Below are 22,290 nucleotides of genomic sequence, written 5' to 3' on the forward strand. Positions count from 1 at the left end.
GCTGCTGATCTTTATGTTGACTATCAAGTTCAGGCGGGAAGAATTCAATCTTGATCTTCATCTCCGCCCCCAAAGTATATATTACATTGTAAAAGTGAGCGTGTACCTGGGGATTTGTATTTAGATTACTCGTCACGAGCAAATGACTAGAGTCTCGAGTGTAAAGGCTTCAAGGTTAAAAATTTGCTTTTTTCTTCTCCATACGTTTGATTAAAGTGCTTTAAACATTTTTATATCAGTTTCGCAGTAAGACATTTTTGTAATTTTAGAAACCTACTTTTACATTTTTTAAACTCTACTGTGTGTGTAAATGTTGTCAATGTACATTCTTTTTGTAATTTAGGTAAGCTACTTTTATTTTCTCAGCTTTGATTCTGAATGTCGTGAGCTGTTGTGTTTGTAAATGTGTTGTGTCTTTGCTTGTGTGAAGCACATTGAGTTGCCTTGCGTATGAAATGTGCTATATAAACCTGCCTTGCCTTAACATCCACAAAACTAGTTACACCTGTAAAACTTGTATCCAATATCATGTTACTACAAAAAATAATGCTCAGTTTTCTATTTTTTATCCTTATTTAGATCGTGGTAATGAGTGTGTGAAACAGATCAGCAAGATGTTGCAGAATAGTGTGCTGTTTTTGATTATTGTTTAAGGATTTAAATAAGCTAGCAAAGAAAAATGTAAAGCTATAATTGCAATAAGACTGGAAACGTCTTTTGTTTTATTTTGTTATACAACGGTTTACCTTAAGTCGTCGCCTTAATTAGTCAATTAGGACCAACTACGTATAAAGCGTTGCTTCGAGTACGTGGAGGACGTCATGACGTACGACCGTGACGTCAGGACGCTGGCTGCGAAATGTGACGCCGCGTATGGCGCACATGGTCGCTTGTTTACGTCCAAGGATGTCAAGAGAAGAAAGCGGGGGAGGGGAACGCTGCGAAACAGGCTTTGTAGGATTCTGTTTTGCTTACGAGACCGCGACGAAAACACACACGGACGGACTTTTACCGTTGTATTTGCAAGGGGAAAATGTCGAAATAATTGGTCTTTTTAAACGAGTGCGGGAGGAAATCGACGGTATGTAGTGGCTTTTGTTTTGTTTACCACAGTAGTTAGAGAAATGTAGTAGGGCAAGGAAAACGGCATCACACGAGGAATATTTTGTTTTGCCAACTAGCTGGTTAACTTTTATAAACATTTAATGGCATGTTGTCAGGAATAACAGCATGACTCTCTTTTCTGTCTATTTACACAGCAGTAAAAGACTATTGCCCAACCACTCATATCATTAATAAAAATACACCGACTTATTAAAACTCACTTTTTAAACACACTACAAACGTATTTGATCACAACAAAACAAATTCCAAGCAAAAAAATGTAGGCCTGTATTAGTACACACTATAGTGTGTACTTTTGTTTACAAGTGCCTTTAAGAGGCGGGGCCCGCCAGGGTGGTATGTGACGCCATCGAGTTTCTGCGTGTGAGTGTTTGGGTGAGAGCTGTGGCTGACAGCAGCTTCTGTGCACGTGCTCATTATGTTTTACTGTTCTCCGCATTCAATAAATGGCTGAAAAGAGCATCAGTGACTGCGGCTCTCCTTTCGCACAGGTCATAAAAAATTGCGGTCACAATAATCAAGCAACTCGAGTATTTGATCAAATAAAACACAAAATCTGTCACTCAACCTACATTTTACTTTGTCATTTTGTGAGTAAATTGAGATACCATTAGTGCCAGTTTGGTTTTGTGCATCACCTTAACATTTTCCTCATGAAAAATATGTGCCCCCACCTCAAATAAAGGTTGGGAAATACCACTATAGGATGCTTCAACTCCGAAGCCTGTTGACCCAGTTTCACATCAGCGGCTGCACGGCTCCAGAGAGTTCAAGACGCCACAAAGTGCAGCAAACGCAAACCGACTTCCTTCAACATGTCAGGCAAGCTCAACCACACTTGTGTCGCCGTAGTTTGGTAAAAACATTCACAAAGTGGCTATGTGAGGCTTAAAACGGACCCACCTTGATCTTTTACAGCCTCCCATCTGGGCTCAAATCTGTAAAGAGACATACGGTGGTGGTTACTGGCGGCTTGTACTTTTATTATGTTTGTGTATAAAGTCAACTCTGTCTGCTTTGTACTGTAGGAAACTCACCGGGTTGAGGAAGGAGAATGTCTACTGCAACCTGCGAATCCCCAACCAGCTTCAAGTTGTCAAAGACGACATTAATGTTGTGATTCTCACAGGTGAGAATCCATTAATCCATTTTTATGGCCCATATCCTCATTATGGGGTGACCTGGAGCATTTCCCAGCTGACTTTGCAGTCCATTACAGCTGTTGGACTTCATCCCTGCCCTGGTGAAGCATTTCTTGCTTGTTCTCTGGGCATTTTATCTTCTGTTCTGTTTTCAAGTGGAAGGCATGGTCAGTCGGATTCACGTCAGATGATTGACTTGGCCATTGCATAACATTCCACTTCTTTGCCTTAAACTATCGTTGCTTTCGCAGTATACTTCGGGTCAGTGTCCATCTGCACTGGGTAGCGCCTTCCAATGAGTCCTGAAACATTTGGCTGAATATTAGCAAAGAATATTGCCAGATTTTTTTTTTCAATCGTGACTTGTGTGAGGAAATGTGTTTTAATTATAGAGTTCCAAATGTCACTTCCTTCATTTGATCCATGTGTTTTTCCCTCCTTGCTTCCAAGGCCAAGGGATCTTCTGCATTGACATAAAACCTTGGCGAGGTCTCGTGTCAGCTCACGACCAAAAGTGGCACGTTCAAGTCAAAGAAAAGGATCAGAACTTGAGCAACACCTGCATTGAACAGATCGAAGACCCGCTCGAGGCCATCATGGTAAAAAAAAAAAAAAAAAATCTTTTTTAAAAAAACGAACTTTGCAGATAGCTTGTGTCAAACGGACACACTTGTGTCCGAGGTCCAAGCAGTTGTCCGGCAAATGGTTTTCATGCAAACCGGAGCCGGGGTTAAGAGAGTCACCCTGGCAATTTATATGTAAATTTCCGACACTTGTCGGGGGCTTCCAAAACTTCCAGAGTGGCTGCTCTTCAATGGAAAGGCCGCAATTATGTTCGTGTGGGGTGGGGGGAGGAAAGTGGGCAGGTGCCAAAAAACACAGCTAGCTCCTCGCGTGACCTGCTTCATCTCTGGAGAGGTTCGCTTCAGTCACACACGCGCGCATACAACATCATCGAAAATTATTTCAACGAGCCATTTTAACTTAGTTTACACAAAGTGCCTCTAATTGTGTGTGCCAATTGTAGATTGTGTAAGACGTGGAAAAGGGGGAGTAGGTTTTTCCAAAGTAGGATTATTGCACAGTGACTACATAAACCGACTAATTTAAACTCCTTCAAAGCAGAATTCCAATGAAGGTGAACGATTCTGTTTCAGATTTCTACACCTTAAAAAAAAATTTTTTTAAATAAAAAACCTTTTTCTGGATGTTTTATTTTGTAATTTTTTCATATAGTTTTTGTTTAGTTCATTTAAACAATATCTATATAATGTAAAACTAAAATAATACTTGAATGATCCAGAGCGGGGGATTTAGTTGTTACAGCAGATAGTTTGAAAAATAAACATCACTGTCACGTACGACAACTATCTTGAATTATTAATTGACTTGTTACTGTTCCCTGCTGTTCCCTTCCAGATCAAGACGTCTGACTTATGCAGCCATCTGAGGCACAGCGGCGTGCCCGTGCACCAGAGCCTCTTCTTCCCCAGGGTGGTCTTTCCATCGCCCGAGTGCGAGCTCGCCGAGGGGCTCCGAGAGCGGCGGGAGCTGGTGCCCCACGACCAGGTAGACCACTTCGCGAGATCCTTCAGGGAGGACTACGTGGCCTGGATGTTGGACGCCCTGACTCCTTCCTGGCTCTCTGGTTAGAGGACGTAATGTATTGAATCAGGGGTGGACAAAGTGTGGCTTGGGGGCCACATGTGGCGTGCTCTTTTCTTTAAATTGGGCCCACTGACCATTTACATCATCAAGAGGAGAACATTTTTCCACCCTAAAATTCGTTATTTAGAATGGAAATTCATTTTTATTCATCTAGCCCAGAAAAAAAAAATGTTAAACAGATTTCAATTTTTTTTTAAATAGATAATTATAAAAAGTATTGGTTAATTAATTACCTTTTCACCTTTATTCATTTACCTCAAATAATTTCTTAGTTGAATTGTTTTAAATGAATAAAATTCTAATAATTTCACCAAAACATTTTTTTTTTACTTATTGTATTAAATGATTATTTCATTATAGTTAGCATATAATTATTCCAATAAAAAGAAATGAACATTATTCAAATATAAAGCAATATTTGCGAAATAGTTTAACGGTGATTGTGTAGTTGCGTTACCATGAATAAAAATAAAATTTGCTAAATCTGAAAAAAAATCTACTTTTTAAAATGTTATTAAATTGGTTAAAATGTTTTGTTTTTTTAAATACTCATTTTGTACTTGGAATGTAAAATTGATTTATGTTTTTCCCAAAACTGTATGGGGATAATATACATATATATTTTTTTTTATAGAGCTGTTTTGTAAATAATAGTTCTTAGAATAATTAAATGATAATTAACACATTCAGTGCCGGCCATTTTCAGACCCTCCTTTATCCTAGGATGTCATTTAAAAAAAAATATATATAAATACTTACCTGGGGCTGTTGGACTGACACACTCACCTCATGCGTTCGCAGGTCATCTGTCGTACGGTCAGATGGCATTGGCGCAGAAGGTCTTGAGGCGTTCGGGCACGTGGGACCTGATGTGGCTTCACAGCGGCGAGCAGCTCCGAGGCGACTTCAAGGGGTGTGGCTACATCGCGCTGGACCGCAGCCAGACCGACACGCTGGAGTTCTCCACGCTCAAGACGATGTGGGCCCTGCTGGGACGCGCCCCTCAGGTGGGTTCGCCGTATGGGTTCGAGAGAGGGTTACCGCCAGTCACAACAGCAGCTATAAAGGCAGATTGTTGAGCAATGTACCTCTACAAAGTTATCTCGATTATGGAATAAGAAACGGTTGTCATTCAAAGTCTTCATTGGATTTTCCAGATTAAGATAAATTCGACAAGATATTGTTTACAAATCTCTCTCGATCTTTTAGCGAGCACCCCTACTTGGCCAAAATAATCCATCCACCTCCCAGGTGTGCCATAGGTTGTCCATAATGAAAGACCACTGTATAAAATGAGTTTTACTGTACAGTATTTGTGGAGTCCGGGAGGTCGGGAAACTAGTCAGTATCTCGTGTGGCCTCCATTTTCCTCACTCAGTGCAACACCTTAATTGCACAGGTTTGCCTTAGGCTGCCTAAAACAAAAGTCCGCTCAAAAATGTTTATGCTTTCTGTGATGAAAACCTAACCTCCTTGGTAGAGGTAATATGCCACAAAACCAGCAGGGGGCAGTAGCACTTTAAGCTTGGCTTAGTTTGGATTTTGACACGGCTGAACTTGACAAACTTTAGGCTTGATTTACACTGCATTTTTTTTGTCCGAAGCTCCACTTAAAAATGAATCATGGCAAGAAATAAAATGCCTTTAACTGGATGTCTTCAGATTGGAATCGGGCCTCTTCCAAAAGTGTATCAGATATTTGCCATTGAGAATGCAGCGTAAACATTCTATTAAATCCAAATTGCGCACTTGGACCTGCAGTTTAAATTAGCATCAATACCAATAGCATCATTGGTATGCTTTGTTTTATCGGCAAGCTGAAGGGAAACGCTCACTTTGTTAGTGAACTTGTAAAAGGTTAAACAGACAAAAGGTCAGCCTTGTTGACACTAAACTCAGGACTTTCTTCGCCCTCTCCTCCCCCTTCAGCCGCTACGTAGTTGATACATGACCCAGCGATCATTAAATGCTCGCCCTCGGGGCATGCGCTGACACCAAAATGTATGACACCCAGGGAAATATGTGTCACTGGAAGCGGGCTTGATCCGTCTCGCCTTATTCAATTCAGAGTAGGAGTGGCAATACTTTTGAAGCTCAAGGGCTCCATTTTGTTTTTAAAACGGAGAGATTGCGCAGGTCTCATGTAGAGGATGAAATGTACACATTTTCACCGGTTGCTTACTTTAATGCAGTGGTGCCTTGAGACACGAGCGACACGATTTATTTCCAAGCGAAACAATTATTATTGCAGCGTACTGGTAAGTTCTGACCTTCTCCTTTTATATCCGCAATTCTGTGTTACACTGCCCCCAGGTGGCCAAGACGCACACACCAGAAGGAACAGTACAATACTCATTGATCTTGCTCACGTCTACGAGCTGCCAAGGGAGAGCTGGAGGGGTTTTGTGACGGGGGTGGGCAGTTTGGGAGTCAAAGGAAACCGGATACCTCCCCCAGGGATATTTGGGAGAGGCCAGAAATAATGCCTCCTTTTGATTTGTGACTTGTAAACACACAGGCCACAAGATGTGCGATACGAGCCCCCTCGCCAGCTCACTCGGCCGCCGCTGTGTGTGTGCGTGTCAGCTCGAGGTGCGTTTTCACGGGGGCGCAGTCAATTACTCTGCGGAGGAGAAAGGGATGTCTACCCCCCTCCCCAACTCCCCCAAAGTGGAGAATGATTGAGTAGAGAGGCTGTAATTTATTAATTATGGTCTATATTCTTAGACCGCGGCTCTGGCTTCATTCAATTTGTATGGATTGAGCGGTAATTACTGTCTGTGTGTGTTTGAGAGCGTGCGTTTGGAATGAGTCAATTGCAGGTTACTTACAGTATGTTGTTTGTCCTCTTGTCATCTCCCATGTCAGATCGTTTGCTTTTCTCAAAATTTCCCCATTGAACAGACGCGTGATTGCCGTTGGTCTGTGGTTTCAAACAGAGCAGTTACAGAGGCAGTGGTGTGTCACATAAGAGGAGGCTATTATGGCCAATTAATTAGGACTCGTTCTAACTAAGGAAGCAGGATGCTTCTGTAGATGCTTATGAAGAAAATGAGAAAAAAAAATCCAAGAGTACTCTAAACCCCCCCCCGTAAATGTATAGAATTGCCTATATTAATAGTTTTAACCACACAAAAAATACAATCCAAAACAGTTTGATAGCATTTCACTCTTCTTACAACGTTACCCTAATAAACAGCTTCTAGATATTTTTTTTTTTTTTTTTTAGTACAGAGAGTCAGTGTCACTCCCCACTAACAACCCTGGCCAAACTTAGCTCGGCTCAGATTTCGCACTTCAACATACTTGTCGCCAATTATTCACTATAGTCACTTTTTGAGCGGTTTTGTGCATTTTTTTTCTATTTCTTCATACAGTGGGCTTAGGGCTACAAAACAAATAATCGGTGCAACGATTATTCAAATAACCTTGAAGCAAAATCTATTTCCAGCTTCCATGTTGCTATACCATTTGTGCTACCTGCCTCTAATGATAAAGTAAAACCAATGTAACTCTTTAATTTGACGCAACCGAACGGTTGGATCTCTGCGCCCTGAAATTAGCCTCTATTAGCTGAACAGTATTGCTTAACAAAAATAAATAAATGGAAATTGCGGCCAAAAGTGAGCACGACGCTCAGCTTTGTGTAATTGCAGCGTCGCTCTCAACAGGGAATTGGAAATAATAATTGGAAATAATTTGCCAGTGCGTGTAGGAAGCCACAGAAGGACGGCGAGCCGCGCAATTACACGCCGCGAAGACGCGGGATGACGCCGCCAACGAGCCGCTCGAGTGTCCCGCCGAGAGACGGCGTCTGTGTGTGCGGCGGTGACTCAACGCGATGTACGCCTTGCTCGGCGATGCCAGAGGGCCCTTATGGCTCACTTTTGTTAATTTATGTACACGCGAGGCGGCGAGAGTTCATGTTGGACACATTACTGCTTTGCTCAGGTTTAGAAAAAAACATTAATATTCATTGGGAAATAATTTATTTGACTGTGGAATGAAGTGAGTTGTGTCAAGACTCCCCCGTTTGAAATCATCGTGGGGTAATCATAATATTGGATTTTCTTTCTTTTTTTTTTTTAGCAAATCGCCCACTGTCAGTGTTGCCGGCTAATTTTTAGGATGTTGCTGAAGCGGGCCTATTTGTTGCTAGAAGTTGCTAAATGACATGACTATTGCATGATTATGTAATTGCGTAGACAGATTACCAAGTGACGTTACTCACGCGCGTATTTCTTGCTAAAATTTGCTAAATGACGAGACTATTGCATAAGAATGGAATTGCTTGGGCAGATTACTGAGTGGCATTACTCCAATTAACTGGCCATTTCAGCAAAAACTAAAATTGAGTTTTTTTCATTTCAATTATTAGTTTATCATTTTGTTTTGTTTGTAAAAATAATATAAAGCCAGCGCATAGCTTTATTTTTTTTGTCATATTTATCTTATACATGTACATCGAGCCATCCGTTCCGCATTCGAGAATTTTTTGCAGAAACCAATTATTCACGTCAAAACTCAAAACTTGTTGATGTGAGGGGAGGAGCTTTATTTTGTGAGGCCATAGCCTCGTCTAAAAAGGGAAAAAACTATTTAGACTGCCTCAGTCAACGTGTGTCCCTATCTAACTTTTTTGTGTTGTCTTCATAGAGTGGCAGCTGCGTGTGATAAGGCTCTGGCCACAGCCTCAGCTGCGAGATATGATCAATAGGCGGTCATGAATTATGAAGAGGCCGAGCGCGGCAGACACTTAATTACACTTTGGAGAAGCCATTCTGGCTAATTGAGGAGAATAAAGATGGCTCAAGTGGATGAATGCTGAATGAAAACTGAATTTGGTCTGTTTGTTCTCCAAGAGAGGCCTTCTGCTTTATTCAAGAAAATTGTCATTCTGTGATTTGACGTTCTAAAATTAGAGTTAGTTTTTTGTGCCTCAAGTCATTTCCTCTGACCAGAGTACAGTATTGTTCTTTTAATGTAAAGGATAATTGCCGCGCATCCAGACAGTGCCGTGTGCCTGCCATCTGTTGTAGTTAGGTGAAATTAGCGCTAAACTACTTAAACAGACACTTTGGCCCATTGTCTGCTGTTGTCATAATCACCCCGAATAACGGGCGGCATCAATACGGTCTTGAAACCCGATTTGGGAGTTAATGGAGTCAGATGGGGGGCAGTGGGAGCGCGCTTTGGGGTTAATGCTGTTAGAGATGTTGGCAGAGAGCAAATTAAATCAGTCGTAGATTGAGTCCTCTACACGCCAGGCAACCAGCGAAAAAAAGAAAGGGGAGAGACACCCCCTCCGCCGCTTCACAGACGCATGGAAATAAAAATCTGGATGTCAGTGGTCATTGCAGTCATTGAGTCTAATGTGCTTCCTGTCATCCGGGGAAGCAGATGCTATGACACGATTCCGAACTTGGCCGGCCCTCAAGTTGCGGTCATGGCTTGGGGCAAGCGCAGCCGTTGACAGCTGACGCAGACGGCTGTGTCACCAAGTAAAGGTTTGGCCATCTTGAGGGCTCTCAAAACCAGAGTTGATTTATGTCTTTAGCGGAGCAGGTGATTAATAATCGGAGGCTTCACACCGCGAGCGTTTTTAAAAAAAAATTTTTTTAGTGGATGCTCTTATGACAGCTACTTCAAACGTAGGTCATGCAAGTTTGACTCCCAGCGTCAGTAAAACTTAAGTCGCCCCTGATGGGAAGAGCACCAGTGTTGTCTACCCTGAAGCACGCTAAACATAGTGCCTCGTCCTCCTTGGACCAAAGTCGTCGTTCATGAATACGGGCAAAGGTACCAGGTCTTCTCAATCAATGACTCCATAAGTCAGGTTGAGACCTCTTAGTTTTTCCTTTAATTCTCAAAGAATTAAAGTGAAATAACTTGGCAGGTGCTGACATTCTGGGATGGGCTTAACTGGCCGTCCGGTTAATCGGTCGGACGATTAGTTCCAAGTAATCGAAATGACACTTTGACCGATTCCATCTCGTTTCGTGAGCCACGTTCATATCCGTATGGACGCTGCGAAAATGCCAGTTTGTGTATACGCTCTTTGAATCCAATGGTTGCGTTGCCTGACAAGAAGTGTACAAAAACAAATCCGAGTTTTCCGAGGGCAAAGTTGACAGCGAACCAAGGGCAAGATTTATGACCAGCAGCAGAAGATAAACAAGAGGATGTCTACTCGCAACGCCAAGATAGATGGCAATGCTAGTCCAGGCGACGCTAAAAGTGAGAGGTGGGCTTGGGCCAGACAGGGGTCACGCAGACCACTCAGTTTCAACCTTAGCCCCCCGAGGGTTCGATTCTCGACCATGACGTGTGGCCTTCGAGGCGAGGTAGTATCACCTCTCACTTGGCTTCATGCAGAAAACAGCAAGGCGCTAACCGAAGCTCACTACAGCCAACGGCTTTCACGCGATGACGCCCGCATCACCAGGCCACGCCGCACCTTTTAAAGCCATACACACTCAAAGTCACAGATAGTGTTATCAATAATGCAAAATCCATTCTTATCCGATTACTCAATGTGATGAGCGGTAGAAGAGTTCATTTTGAAAATTCCAACAGGTGCAGCCCCACTTGACAATATGGTGCACTTCTTCATGCCGCACCTCAAGTAGTGCACTCCGTTTTGCCTCAATAGCTTCAAGATGCAATTATTCGATTATTATGCCCATCCCTAGCGTAGATTCCCCAAATCAGGCCCTCAGGCGAACGAGGAAGGACTCGACTTTGGTGCCACTAATTGCTAATTGTCAACTTCTTTGCACAAGGCAGAGATCCACTACAACAATGTCTTTGTGAGACTGCGCGCTCCTCTCTGCCACCAGCTGTCATTATTTATAGATTTCTTTCCCGGCATAGCAAATTAACACACAATGGCCGACCTCTCAAGTGTGTGACGCTGCAAATGCAGCGCAACACAGGACACGATTGTCTCCTCTCTTGTCTCGCCTCTCTTTTTATTGAATGCTCACTAATGAGTAAGTAAATGGTGGGGGAAAAGGTGCGCGTGTGAAATGGTAGCGGCCTTTGTGGCGGGTCATTAGTAGAGAGGCGTGCAGGTGTTGAGCCAGGCCGCCAGGGGGGTCGCGTTTGCCGAGCTTTCCCGACTATTAAAATGGATCACTTTCAATAGCGGACAAAGGGAAGAGGGAGCATATCTAGCTGCGGGTATTTTCCCCACCTCTAATGCTTTATCTGCCTTTTGATGTGGCGCTCATAAAAGGCCTATTGGGCTCCCACAATGACCCGCGAAATGGACAAGGGCCGGCAGCGCGGGCTCCGACTGTCGCCGCCATTAACTAAAAGGCCCGGACATTATAAGAGAGAGCGGCGGATGAAAGAACCCGGAGGGGGAGAAAGAGAAGAAGAAAAAAAAAAAAAACAATAATTGAAAAATTGCCTAATGCTAAAGTGAAAGAAAATGGAGCTGTGAAAAGGCACTGTGATATTCCGTTATCTCCGGTAAATGCGGCCAAACAAGACGACGCGGCCGGGCATTCTGTTTGAAATGGATATGCTTCAATTACCTGCACGTCGAAATCTAGTTAGGCCGGCCATTGTCCGTAGCTTGGACGGGGTGTTGAGGCAAATGACACCCTACAACCCTCTACAAAAAAAAAAAACTGCAGAGATCTGCCAATGCCACAAAAAAAAGCAGTCCAAGTGAGGTCACAAGGCGCATGAACATTGGTTAGCTCAAATTTAACATCACTTCTTTTCTTAAATGAAATACAGCTCCAAAGTATGTTTGATACGATTCAAAGGTGGATTTAAAAAAATACAAATAAAAAAATAGGGTCGACTGTGCGGAATTGATTGTTGATTAAGCGTCTTTTTTGCCCCCCTCTGCAGGTGACTGTCAAAATGTACAAGCGTGGCTCCAACGGATGGTTGGGTAAGACGCTGTGCGCCACCGCCACCGTACCCTCCGACACCTTGGTGGTCTTCCGGGTCAGCGGCGAGAAGGCGGACACCAAGATCCCGGCCAACTCCATCCACAGCATCACACTCAGCATATAAATCACCCAGTTTGAACAAAAATTGTTGAGTTTATCTTAAAACAAAGACCTGAGTGCCTTTTAATGATATGTGTTAGAATGTAAATGCTATGTAAGAAAAGACGTTTCCAAATATCAACCTCAGTAACAATATTACGTTTTTTTTCCCCCCTCCTTTACAGGTTCTGATTAGTGTTTTGTAATCTGTAAATTCAATTGAGGCGCGCCTATAACCGTTCTAAACACTATTAACTACAAATAATGTATTGTTGTTCCATCTATCTATGCCAGCGACATACAGTGACAGGCAGAGATTTTCGTAATACAGTATGTGCCTTGGCTTAAAGGTTGGGAAACACTGCGTTACACTCAGGACAGTGAAATCATTAGGCATGCTTGGTCCCTTGAAAAATTCTATACAAACCTAAGTTATTATAATTATTAACTACCTCTGCATGAGATACTGTATGCATACATATGCTAATGCTAACCCATACAGCAATACTGTACACAAAAACTATTAAAATTGATTTAAAATTACAACGCCAACATGTGTATAAATTAGGTTTTCCTATACAGTGTACCTTTTTTCGGGTAAAAAAAATATATATATCATTAGCTTTTTCCAAAAACTTAAAAATGCCATCTTTCCACAAATTCTGTTTTTATACAAAATTTTACTAAATTCTCACGAGGGCTCTAAACCGCAAAACCACTCATGACATTGTACTCACGGTGTTCCTCAGGGACACGATGACACTGGTTGTTAGTGTCTGTGAAAATAACACTAGTTAGTCATTTGTACACTCTGGATTTATTATACAGTTTAAATGTAGTATTATATAATATTTGTTTACTTACCTCGGACTGAGCGTTTTCTACCCCAAGCAGCACTTGGTTTTATTTTTCTTAATGGTTTGGTATGGATTGTAGGACTTGTGGCTGGTTACTCAATGTAGTAGTAACATGTGGTGGGCGCATGCAAGTGTTTTTATTTGTACTTTTGTGAAATCATAATAAAATAATTTAAATCACCAGTGGGGATTTTTTATCCAGTTGGTTTACGAGTTCACGGTGTACTCCTTAAATGTGCGTCATCTCTTTTGTGCGTCTCCAGGACAGGAAATGGACAAAATGATGAGCCCAAGAACAGGGTGTGACAAGCTAACAAGGTAAAACTCAACCGACGGCTGCTAGTCCTCGCGGAATCGATGATGGTCAACTTCAAATGGAATATTGTATCGGCTTGAGGGGAAAAGCGTAGCGCAATGTCAGCTGTGAGCGTGCACTTGTAGATAGATGGTTATTCTTCATGTCTGACTCGTACTTCCGGGATGTCAATTCCGATGAATAATTTATCATCCACAATGGAAGAATGTGAAAAATCAGCCTGGACAACATGTCCTTGTAAAACGTCATAAATGATCGTGATAAGTTGCTTTTCTCAGCAAATGTGTTTACATTTTTGTCATCTTGATCGACATCTTGGCATTTTTGCCTTCCTGCGACTACATATATTTCCAGTTGAATTAGTACCAAAATAGAGACCGAATTGATTTGACATTGTCTGATCTTCCACCTGTGTCTAAACATGAACAAATCCATGCCTTTGAACGTCAGACACATTTTCACATGTGAAGTGTGTCTGAGTGCTCGGCCAGCAAATCAATGTCAAAAACTGAACGCTTTCATAAATAATGTCATTATTGGATGTGATTATTTTTTGGGGAGTGTAGCGGAGTCTGCAGATTAGGCGGGTTAATGCGCGAACGCGGATCAATGCAGCCCGTCGCTGATGTTTTGCGCCACTGATTGTTCGCTTTTCACACGCGTCATTATTGACGCCTCCGGTCCATTTAGCGTACGGCTTTTGGGACAGTGTTGAGTTGACAACGCCGGAGGCCATTGTTCATCACAGCTTGCCGATTATCTGACAACATTAAGTACTGAAATTCAAAGGTCAGTGCCAATTTTGAATTTTGTTATATGACAAACTATAAAAAATGATTTTAGTTTTTGGCAAAGCAAAATTTTACAAGGATAACAATTCAAAGTTTCAAATGAACAGATCAATCAATCAGATAAATCAAATGTTGGTTATGTAGCTAGGGAACATTTTCATTACCGGTAATATCTTAGGGAATAATAAAATGAAACAACAATTGGTCATCAGGCATATGGAGTCACTAGGTAAATTAGATAGTTCCTTATTGGGTACAAATTTGAACAATACTGTCTGCTGAACAAAGGGCAGCAGCGTAAACGCCATTTCATATTAGGCTCTGATCCGATCAGTCGTCCACTATCGTCGGAATGACAGAAGCGAAAAGCCAGCTAATCATTTCCAGGATGCAGCGGAGACCCATCGAGCCATTACAACTTAAATAGAATCATTGACTGTATATCTCCATCTTCTCTGCTGCTTTGGCTGAAGGGCCTCACAAATTCTATTAGGCGCAATTGAGAATCCAAACTGGAGGAGGAAGAAATTGGCTGCTGTTGGCCGGTTTTGTTCTGTATCTCAATGATCTAGAATGGAGCATCATCATAATCATCATCATCATCATCATCATCATTTTTGGTGAGAGTTGTTCTGTTCCCCGGCCTACCGGACGCAGACCGCCGAGATTACTTCCTCGCCAATAAAGCGGGCTCTGGTTTGGTCGGCTGATGTCTTATCAGCGTCAGGCCATCGTGTGGGTGAAGTGGAGGGACCGCTACACGTGCCAGAGAGAAGACCTCAAAGTAACCCATGGAAAATGTATCAAACATGATTTTAATGAAGAAATGACAACATTCGAACAAACAATAACAGAAGACCACAGTAGAAGAAAGCCAAACAACTGGGTGACAGAAATACAAAGACGTGGACTAGAAGTTTGACTGGATGCCAGTAGGTAAAGGCTTCGAAACGCGAGGCCACCTAACAAAGTTAAAGTCGGCGGAATTGGGTTGTGTGTTGCTGGTCAGATAAGTCAAACGGCGGATCGATTTGCAGCAGTTTGTCACTCTGGACATTGAACAGCGGAAAGGTGAGTCGCCAGAGGGTGACGAGGACTCACTTGGGCTTGGTCTCGGCGTCGGTCACCTGGCGGATGTAAACGGCGTCTTCGGGGTGGCTGATGTCGCCCATCTCGTGCATGTAGGAAGCGGCGATGGCGATCAGGCCACCGTCGCTGTTGAAGGCCAGCGACGCGATGCTGGTCGGGTAGCGGTGGAACTGGCACAGGCGCTTCTTGTTGAACGGGTCCCAGATGTTGACGAAGCCGTCAGAGCCGCCTGGAAGGAAAGAAGAGAGAAGGATTGATCGGTGGTTATTATTATCAGGGCTGTCTGTGCTTTTCACTCAAAAGTCAAGGCACCACTGTGCCACCCTTATTAAAGAGGGCAGCCAACTTGTAAGACAAGGCGCAAGTCTTGCTCAGACCCCGACCTGGATGACGTACCTGTTGCAAAGGTGTTGTGCACGCTGTGAAAGGAGATGGCATTGACGGGGTAGACTTGCTCAACGACGTCCTTCAGCCGGTGGCACTTGAAGGCGTACTTCTTCTTTTGGACCTCCACGCTCGGGTCCAGGTACTCCACGGCCACGCGGCCCTCGATGGAGCTCAAGACGTAGCCCTGCGCACGAGGAGAAAGGTTTGCGACAGCGATGTAGTTTCCAGATAAGGTGGCAGTTTTAAACATCATAAAAAGCTCTCTTCAGATGGGCACCTTCCCGGGTTAAGTGGTAAGGCCCCTTGTGAAGAAGAGCAACTTAAATTTGAACAATCTTGATAACTATCAACCAGTATTAAACTGACCATTTTAAGAAAAAGGGTTTTAAAAATCTATTATTATTATTTAGCTGATTGTACATTTTCTGAAAAAGTGTCAGTCCAGCTTTAGGGTAAATCACAACACAGACACTTGTTAAGATTTTAACTACGATATTCTTTTAAATATCTGTCTGGCCTGTCTGTTGCTATAGAAAAATGTTTTTTTTCATCCTACCTCAGAGAGAAGTGCCTCGAAGGTCGTTTTGTGTCTCAAGGTTCAATTTTCCGTCCTTTGTTTAATTTATACAGAATAAACTCCCTCAGGGTCATTAGGAGGCATGTAGTGAATTCCCACAGCTATGCTGATGACATACAGTGGTACATCTCTCTCTCCTGCTGACAACAGTCCAATGGATGCTCTTTTTTGTTTTTAACTCATATGAAGCACTGAGTTACATTTTTTTGTATAAAAAGTGCTACATAAAGTTTGATTGTCCCAGCTTCTTCCAGCATACTGCCTTTTGGCACCATGCTGCCTCTCACAGGTACTTGGTACTACGACAGACCAAGATGGATCATTCGTGAATTGAAAGGGTTCTTGTTTTCCTGGGCCGCACCTGCTTGTTGGGGAAGGCTCGGATGCAGCGGGTCTGAAACTTGAGACTGGACTCTCGCCTTTGCTGCACGTAGCCCATGTTTCTCAAGTCCCACACTAGCACACGTCTGCCCGCCGTGCCGACGATCAGCCGGTCGCCCGCCACTGACATGGTGTACACCTTTGGATGACAAGAGTCAATCTCTACTCAGACACACTCAGGCACTTTATTAGGTAGACCTGAACAATCCAATAATGACATACCCTTTCCGGTTGCGTGAAGGTGCCGGCGTTGCAGGGGGCCCTGGGATCCCAGAGTCGGACTGACCTGTCCCAGCTTCCCGTCACCATAACGTTCACCTCCGGGCAGTGTTCCACACAACGAATGGCGGCATCGTGCTTTCCCACTATGGTGTCTGTAACCAAAAAAGAAAACCACAACATATAATTATGCAACCTAAAGGATCATTAAAAAGTCAACACACCTTTGTTCCAATGCTAGGTTTGGGAAGAAAACTAGGCGAGGTAATGTAATAATGCCTAAGAAAGTATGGTTGACCTGATGAAACCCAGGTTGAACTTTTTGGCTATAGTCAGTGTTACAATAAAACATTTAGGCATCTGCTCGGAAAAAAATGTCAGGAAAAGCCTGCCGGGGATCTGAATTTTTTGGGGTATTGATTTAAATGGTGGCAGGTGTGAGCATGAGTTTGAGCGGGTTCTTTCATGTTAAGAAATCACAAACAATTACAACTTTGGTCAGCACATACCTTGGTCCGTGTTCAAGTCATGCATTTTCAAATTTGTATCCAGATCTCCACTCCAAGCATGTGTTGGGTCCTGGGGAGAAAAAGGGACATGATGTTCTTATGACAAACACGTTAAAACCCAAATATTTAAGTGACAGGGAACCTGCTACATACATAAAAAGCACAATCCAGAACCGGAGATGAATGTTGATACTTCATTCGCATGGTGTTGGCCACCACGTCGTAGAGGCGGACTGTGCAGTCCCAGGAGGATACCAGCAGAAAGTTTGAAGTGGTCGGGCTGAACTTGACAGCCGTGATGCCATCTTCTGGCCCCTGGTTCAATTTGTACTCACTTGTGACCATGCTCTGCAGAACACAAACAGATAACACACTTCAAATCACGATTGTTTAGTCAGCAATGAAAAAGAGACAGAGCTGGCTAAAGACATGGACCAGCTCAGCCATTCAGTTTGACGGCTCATTTTATTATGTTCAATAGTTGAATATTTAGAGAAGATGTTATGGATAATGCTTTTCAGACTTGACATTTATTTTCTATTTACCTGAGAAGTAAATAATACTTATTTCTGAGAGAGTTGACGCACATTGACGCATGGGGTCGGGGTTGCCTGGGTAGGGGGAAAATGGTGTTTCAAAGCTTTTTTGTATCAGGAGAAATAAAGAAAATCTCACAAGGGCTTTCTGTGTTATTGTCTTTTTTTTGTTGGTGGGAGTGGGGGGCGGTGGGTCAATAAGTATTTTAAGAACAAATCGCAGTATGATACACAAACAGCTTGCTTAACCCCAAAATAATTCAGTAAAGTGCAAAGCTGGTCGTGTAATTCACCTGACTAATATAAACTCATAGGAACGTGTTGTATGTTCAATAAAGCGATATTTATCCTTTAAACGGAGAACTCGCCCTTTCCACTAGTAAAGCACATTCACGAATTAGCCTTAGCCAAGAGCTAACCGACTGCTGTAATGCTAATGCTAGTAGCTGTGGTGGCGACAACTTTGCACTTACCATTTATGCTGGGTGGGAGGGCCACAGGTAATACGATATTTTATTCTCGACTCGAGTAGAGTTTTCCTACAATATTTAGCAAAGAACCTTATTGATATTTGTCGAGTTGAAAGAGCGAGCTAACTGCCTCAGTAAATAACGAGGTCCAGACGGCGATTGCTAAGAAGCTGTTGATTGGTTGAAACGAAATGTCCACGTTTCCCGCCTGCGTGTTGATTGGTGTGTTTGACTTAGCGGAGTACTTCCGGGTGTCTCCATGCGGTCATGTGACAGCGGACGGCAAACTGGTGGGTTGCTCGGGTTTGCGCATGCGCGTTAGGGTTAGCGTCGTCTGGTGTAGAAATTTGTACAATTACGAAAGTGCAAAGAATAAATGATTATATGATCATTGATGGTTTTTTTTCATTACAAGAAATTAGTGATTGAATGTTCGTGAAACAAGAAAAATAGTATTTTTAAAAACATAAAGTCAAGTCACTTTTTTGCATCTTTACTGGGAAAACATACAGGATTTCACTAACAAATCATATTTCGCTCCATAATTAATTTAATTTACCACAATAATGGTGCTCTAGTTTTGTGTATGCATGCGCCTTGTAACAGTATATTGCACAAGTAGGTAATATCAAAATATTTAATCCCACCATTTTACATTGTCACGAGCACAATTAAGAGTCTTAAAAATACATTCTGTACAATCTTGCACATGAAAATATATTCAAACACGTTGGACCAGCTGAGGACAATTATGCAGATTGTGCCTTGTAAAAACAAATAATGTAAATGCATGGGGTGTAGTAAGAGCACACAGGAAGGTCCAATCTACAAAATATACATTGAAATATATACAAACTTATTTTTCAAGTCGTACAGCAAATTCAAATTGTTAAACAGGCCTCAGTAAGGGAACCGGGTGAGGGTAGTACATGTGATGAGAAAAGGCCAGGATTGACGCCTGGCCGCCGGGGGAGCTTCCCGCCGCACTCCCGCTGGTCTCCGGAGCTCCGTTGTCGTGGTACAGGATGGGCACCCGCACGATCCTCTGCGCCGCGGCGTGGTTCAGGTTCGCCGCTTCCAGCTCGGCGGCCAGCTGCCTCTTCCACTTGTTCCTGCGGTTCTGGAACCAAATCTTCACCTGGGTCTCGGTCAGGCGCAGCGAGGCGGCCAGGCCGGCGCGTTCCGAGCTGCTCAGGTAGCGCTTGATGTCAAAGGTGGACTCCAACTGGAACACCTGGCTCCTGGAGAACACGGTGCGGGTCTTCTTCTTTCTGCAGGGCTTCCCGTCAGAGTCGTCGGCTTTCTTTTTCCAGTCGTCCTCTGCGGGCTCGGAATCCTTCTTCTGCTCCTCTGGGTCACTCTCGTCCTCTTCTGCGCTTTCTTCTTTGGGGTCCGGCTCGCTTTTGGGGAGGTCGGGTGAGGGTCTGTCGTGCGCCAATAGTTGATCCTTCTCTGAAGCTGCAAAAGTCACGCAATAAAGTTACTTAAAGTTACGCAAACGCTCAACAATGTATGCACCACTTCATTATTGTAATGAGGAACACAGAATTGATTCTTTTGCAAAATGTCAAATGTCACTCGTATTGCATATTCACAGGTTTTGTACATATAGCTACTGCACATTGCATATTTGTAAGGGATGGAATGCTGTCACATATTTGCCTCTTTACATTTTAGTTTTTCCTCATGTGAGTATATTCTCATAGAAGCCATTTCATTCTCATCGCATTGAGTCTATCACAAAGACTTTTGAAATGTATTACATAGTACATTATAGCTTATAGCTATATATGCTTTATTGCAATCTTAATTTTTTTAACCCCACAATTTGGATTAAAAATATAAAAGTGGTAATACATCTCATAAAATATTAATATATAGAAAGTCCGTCAAGATTTGATTTGTCATTAGGTGCTTCTGATTCTATTGTTATCATTAATACTATTGACCTTTATTCAAAATAAATGGTGTCCAAATTTATGATGTCCAAAATTATTTTTTATTCTTAAATACATATTTAAATTGAGTTTTTTTATTATTATTTTTTGTATATACCAAGGTATTAATTGATTCTTAATACATTTGTGACCATGCATTTTAAGATATTTACTCTGGTAAAATTTTACAATATTAACTACTTAGACTATTTTGGAGTGAAAACCTGCCACACTTATCTTATAATTGGAAGTGTCATCAGAGCCCTTATAACCATCGTACTTACACACACACACACACACACACACACACACACACACACACACCCACACAAACATAACGGTACCTCAGTGGTTCTCCTGGTTCTATATAGCACCATTGTACACCACCGAGGTTCTTCTTTCGAAAGGTGAGAGCAACAATGCTTCTCTATAGCACTAAAGAGTTCTTTAGGGGTTCATAGACCACACAAATGGGGTGCTAATATCCAAAAGCCACCTGGTTCTCATTTGCTGCTCCGTAGAAACATTTGATAATTTTTGCTACTTTAAAGTCCCAGAAAGAATGTGTGCCAAATAGAATCCAAAAGTAGTTCCACAAGCAAAAGAACCACATTTGGGTACTATGTGGAACATTTTTTTAAAAAATCAATTCATAATTCAATTGAAATATGATATACCTCCAGTTTTGAGATGTGCGCCGAGTGTGTAGGGATACCACCAAGGGGACGCTGAGGACAGACCAAGTCGCTGTGAGGGCAACTCCAGGCGCGGTAGAGACAAATCAGCAAGCCGGGAGAAGAAGCTGCCCTCCAGGAAGCTTCTGGGCCTGGCGGTCTTGTTGTGGTTGTTGTGGTGGTCGTCAATGCTGAGCAGGTTCTTGATGGAGAACTTGATGGAGTCTTTGGCGGACTGGCGCGTCTCTTGTTGCGCGTCAGGGTCTGCCATCACCTTTTAGTTCCACACCATCAAAATGTTAATTTGCAAGTGGAAGAAAACAGCAGTGGCCTTATAGGAAAAAAAGTCAAGAGTTCCAAGAAGTATCCAAATGTGCTTTCAGTGCTGCTGCAGAGAGGAATAAACGTGCTGGGGTTGGTTCTTTATGGAGAAGTAATGATGACATAAAAATGACAGCCCAGTTAAAAGACACTGGGTCCTTGTGATTGGCCAGAGCAGTGAGCAAATGGGCTTTGAGTCTGCAATAGGATGAGAAAAGACTCCAAAAGGAATACAAAAAGGTTTTTTTTTTCCTTTGGGGACAGTCACCACTTATCCAGTGAGAGCACAGGTGGGCAACCTCAGGCCTGTGGGCCACATGCGGCCTTCAAGAGCTTTTGGTCAAGTCAGTCTTGCAATTCTAAAAACAAATTGATCTTTTGAAAGAGAATCACCCTTACAAAACAATCACAACCAATGTTCCATCGTATTGTAATAAAAGCAAATTGCATGGTTCAACATTGATTTGAGATCCATTTCATAATGTGCATACCGGCTGACAATAAATAGCTCATAAAATTGCGATCAAGTCATGCTATTGTTATGAGACATCATGCAATCATTTATAAGTGTAATGATTAATTTGCATAAGCTTAACATGCCTAATGGACCGAGTGCTCATTAACTTGAACAAAATGAAATTTTTATCTGGTTTTCCCCTTCCTTTTAATTTAAATGTTCAGCCTGTTCATGGCAGATATTCTCCATATTTTGTCTTTTAGGCTACTTCTTGCTTTGCTATTTTTAAAGTTGTTTTAATACATTCTTGGTCTCTATTACTTATATTTTTGTATAACTGGGCATGTTATAAAGTTTGTTCAAATGGAGTAATAAATCCGTGAAACAAACATAAATTTGTACTTTTCAGGAAAGGATAAAAACGATGGCCTGTGCAAAGGATCCTTGGTTTAGGTTGCAACGTGCCATTATCTATCACTTACCTATGCTTGCGCAGGAGTAAAGTCATAATTGTAGTGAATATTCAAATGAAAAATAAGCGCTGCGGTAACAGCGTGCCGTTCACAACCGTAAAACGTCGCATGTGAGGACCGTCGTAAACTGAGGACCCCTTGTACACGGTTAATGTTCATCAGGTGTTCCTAATGAAGTGACTGGTCAGTCATTGTAATGTGTTTCACATGGAAATTGAATCAAGCCCCACCTGAAAATAAAAGATCAGTAAGTCAATTATTCATAATAGGCTCTTTTTAATGTGAAGTACCGGCGAATGATTAATATGGCAGGCAGCTCATTAGAGGTGACAGGCTGCACTCAGCGACTGTA

The 22,290-nt window shown here is 42.4% G+C and overlaps 4 protein-coding genes across 8 annotated transcripts in view; 1 reads left to right on the forward strand and 3 right to left on the reverse strand.

The window, feature by feature from the left end:
* Positions 1–14,024, reverse strand: part of LOC147129005 (G protein-coupled receptor 26-like) — a 28,197-nt gene extending 14,173 nt beyond the window's left edge. The window contains exons 1-5 of one of the 3 annotated variants that reach the window (XR_015082422.1): positions 12,682–14,024; positions 6,767–6,858; positions 4,722–4,994; positions 2,163–3,912; positions 2,029–2,063 (exon numbers count right to left, since the gene is read on the reverse strand). The gene's annotated coding sequence lies outside the window, so the exon portion shown is untranslated. The remainder of the gene's footprint in view (positions 1–2,028; positions 2,064–2,162; positions 3,913–4,721; positions 4,995–6,766; positions 6,859–12,681) is intronic. The other 2 variants (XM_086016020.1, XM_086016021.1) reach the window with 2 other exon arrangements.
* LOC147129006 (uncharacterized) lies at positions 895–12,984 on the forward strand. 2 transcript variants are annotated; one of them, XM_086016022.1, is made up of 7 exons: positions 895–1,081; positions 1,811–1,952; positions 2,159–2,254; positions 2,718–2,866; positions 3,687–3,915; positions 4,737–4,942; positions 11,802–12,984. In XM_086016022.1, the coding sequence occupies exons 2-7, from the start codon at positions 1,832–1,834 to the stop codon at positions 11,967–11,969; spliced, it is 969 nt and encodes a 322-aa protein (XP_085872148.1). In that variant the 5' UTR covers positions 895–1,081; positions 1,811–1,831; the 3' UTR covers positions 11,970–12,984. The 2 variants fall into 2 exon arrangements, with proteins under 2 accessions (XP_085872148.1, XP_085872149.1); XM_086016023.1 differs by having other exon boundaries at positions 1,831–1,952.
* A 223-nt stretch (positions 14,025–14,247) lies between the features above and the next one.
* On the reverse strand, positions 14,248–18,293 carry bub3 (BUB3 mitotic checkpoint protein). Of its 2 annotated transcripts, XM_086016017.1 has the most exons (9): positions 18,080–18,293; positions 17,224–17,418; positions 17,071–17,140; positions 16,565–16,716; positions 16,323–16,481; positions 15,394–15,568; positions 15,010–15,226; positions 14,557–14,664; positions 14,248–14,476 (listed from the first exon to the last, which is right to left on the reverse strand). In XM_086016017.1, the coding sequence occupies exons 1-9, from the start codon at positions 18,080–18,082 to the stop codon at positions 14,398–14,400; spliced, it is 1,158 nt and encodes a 385-aa protein (XP_085872143.1). In that variant the 5' UTR covers positions 18,083–18,293; the 3' UTR covers positions 14,248–14,397. The 2 variants fall into 2 exon arrangements, with proteins under 2 accessions (XP_085872143.1, XP_085872144.1); XM_086016018.1 differs by lacking the exons at positions 14,248–14,476; positions 14,557–14,664 and having other exon boundaries at positions 14,705–15,226; positions 18,080–18,290.
* Positions 18,294–18,877: 584 nt separating this feature from the next.
* On the reverse strand, positions 18,878–22,023 carry hmx3b (H6 family homeobox 3b). Its single transcript, XM_086017036.1, has 3 exons — positions 21,948–22,023; positions 20,691–20,961; positions 18,878–19,534 (listed from the first exon to the last, which is right to left on the reverse strand). The coding sequence occupies exons 2-3, from the start codon at positions 20,956–20,958 to the stop codon at positions 18,966–18,968; spliced, it is 837 nt and encodes a 278-aa protein (XP_085873162.1). The 5' UTR covers positions 20,959–20,961; positions 21,948–22,023; the 3' UTR covers positions 18,878–18,965.
* Positions 22,024–22,290: the final 267 nt, after the last annotated feature.

Source organism: Filicampus tigris, chromosome 19, assembly GCF_054856515.1.
Source record: "Filicampus tigris isolate MCC_2025a chromosome 19, RoL_Ftig_1.0, whole genome shotgun sequence".
In the NCBI taxonomy this organism is placed as follows: domain Eukaryota; kingdom Metazoa; phylum Chordata; class Actinopteri; order Syngnathiformes; family Syngnathidae; genus Filicampus; species Filicampus tigris.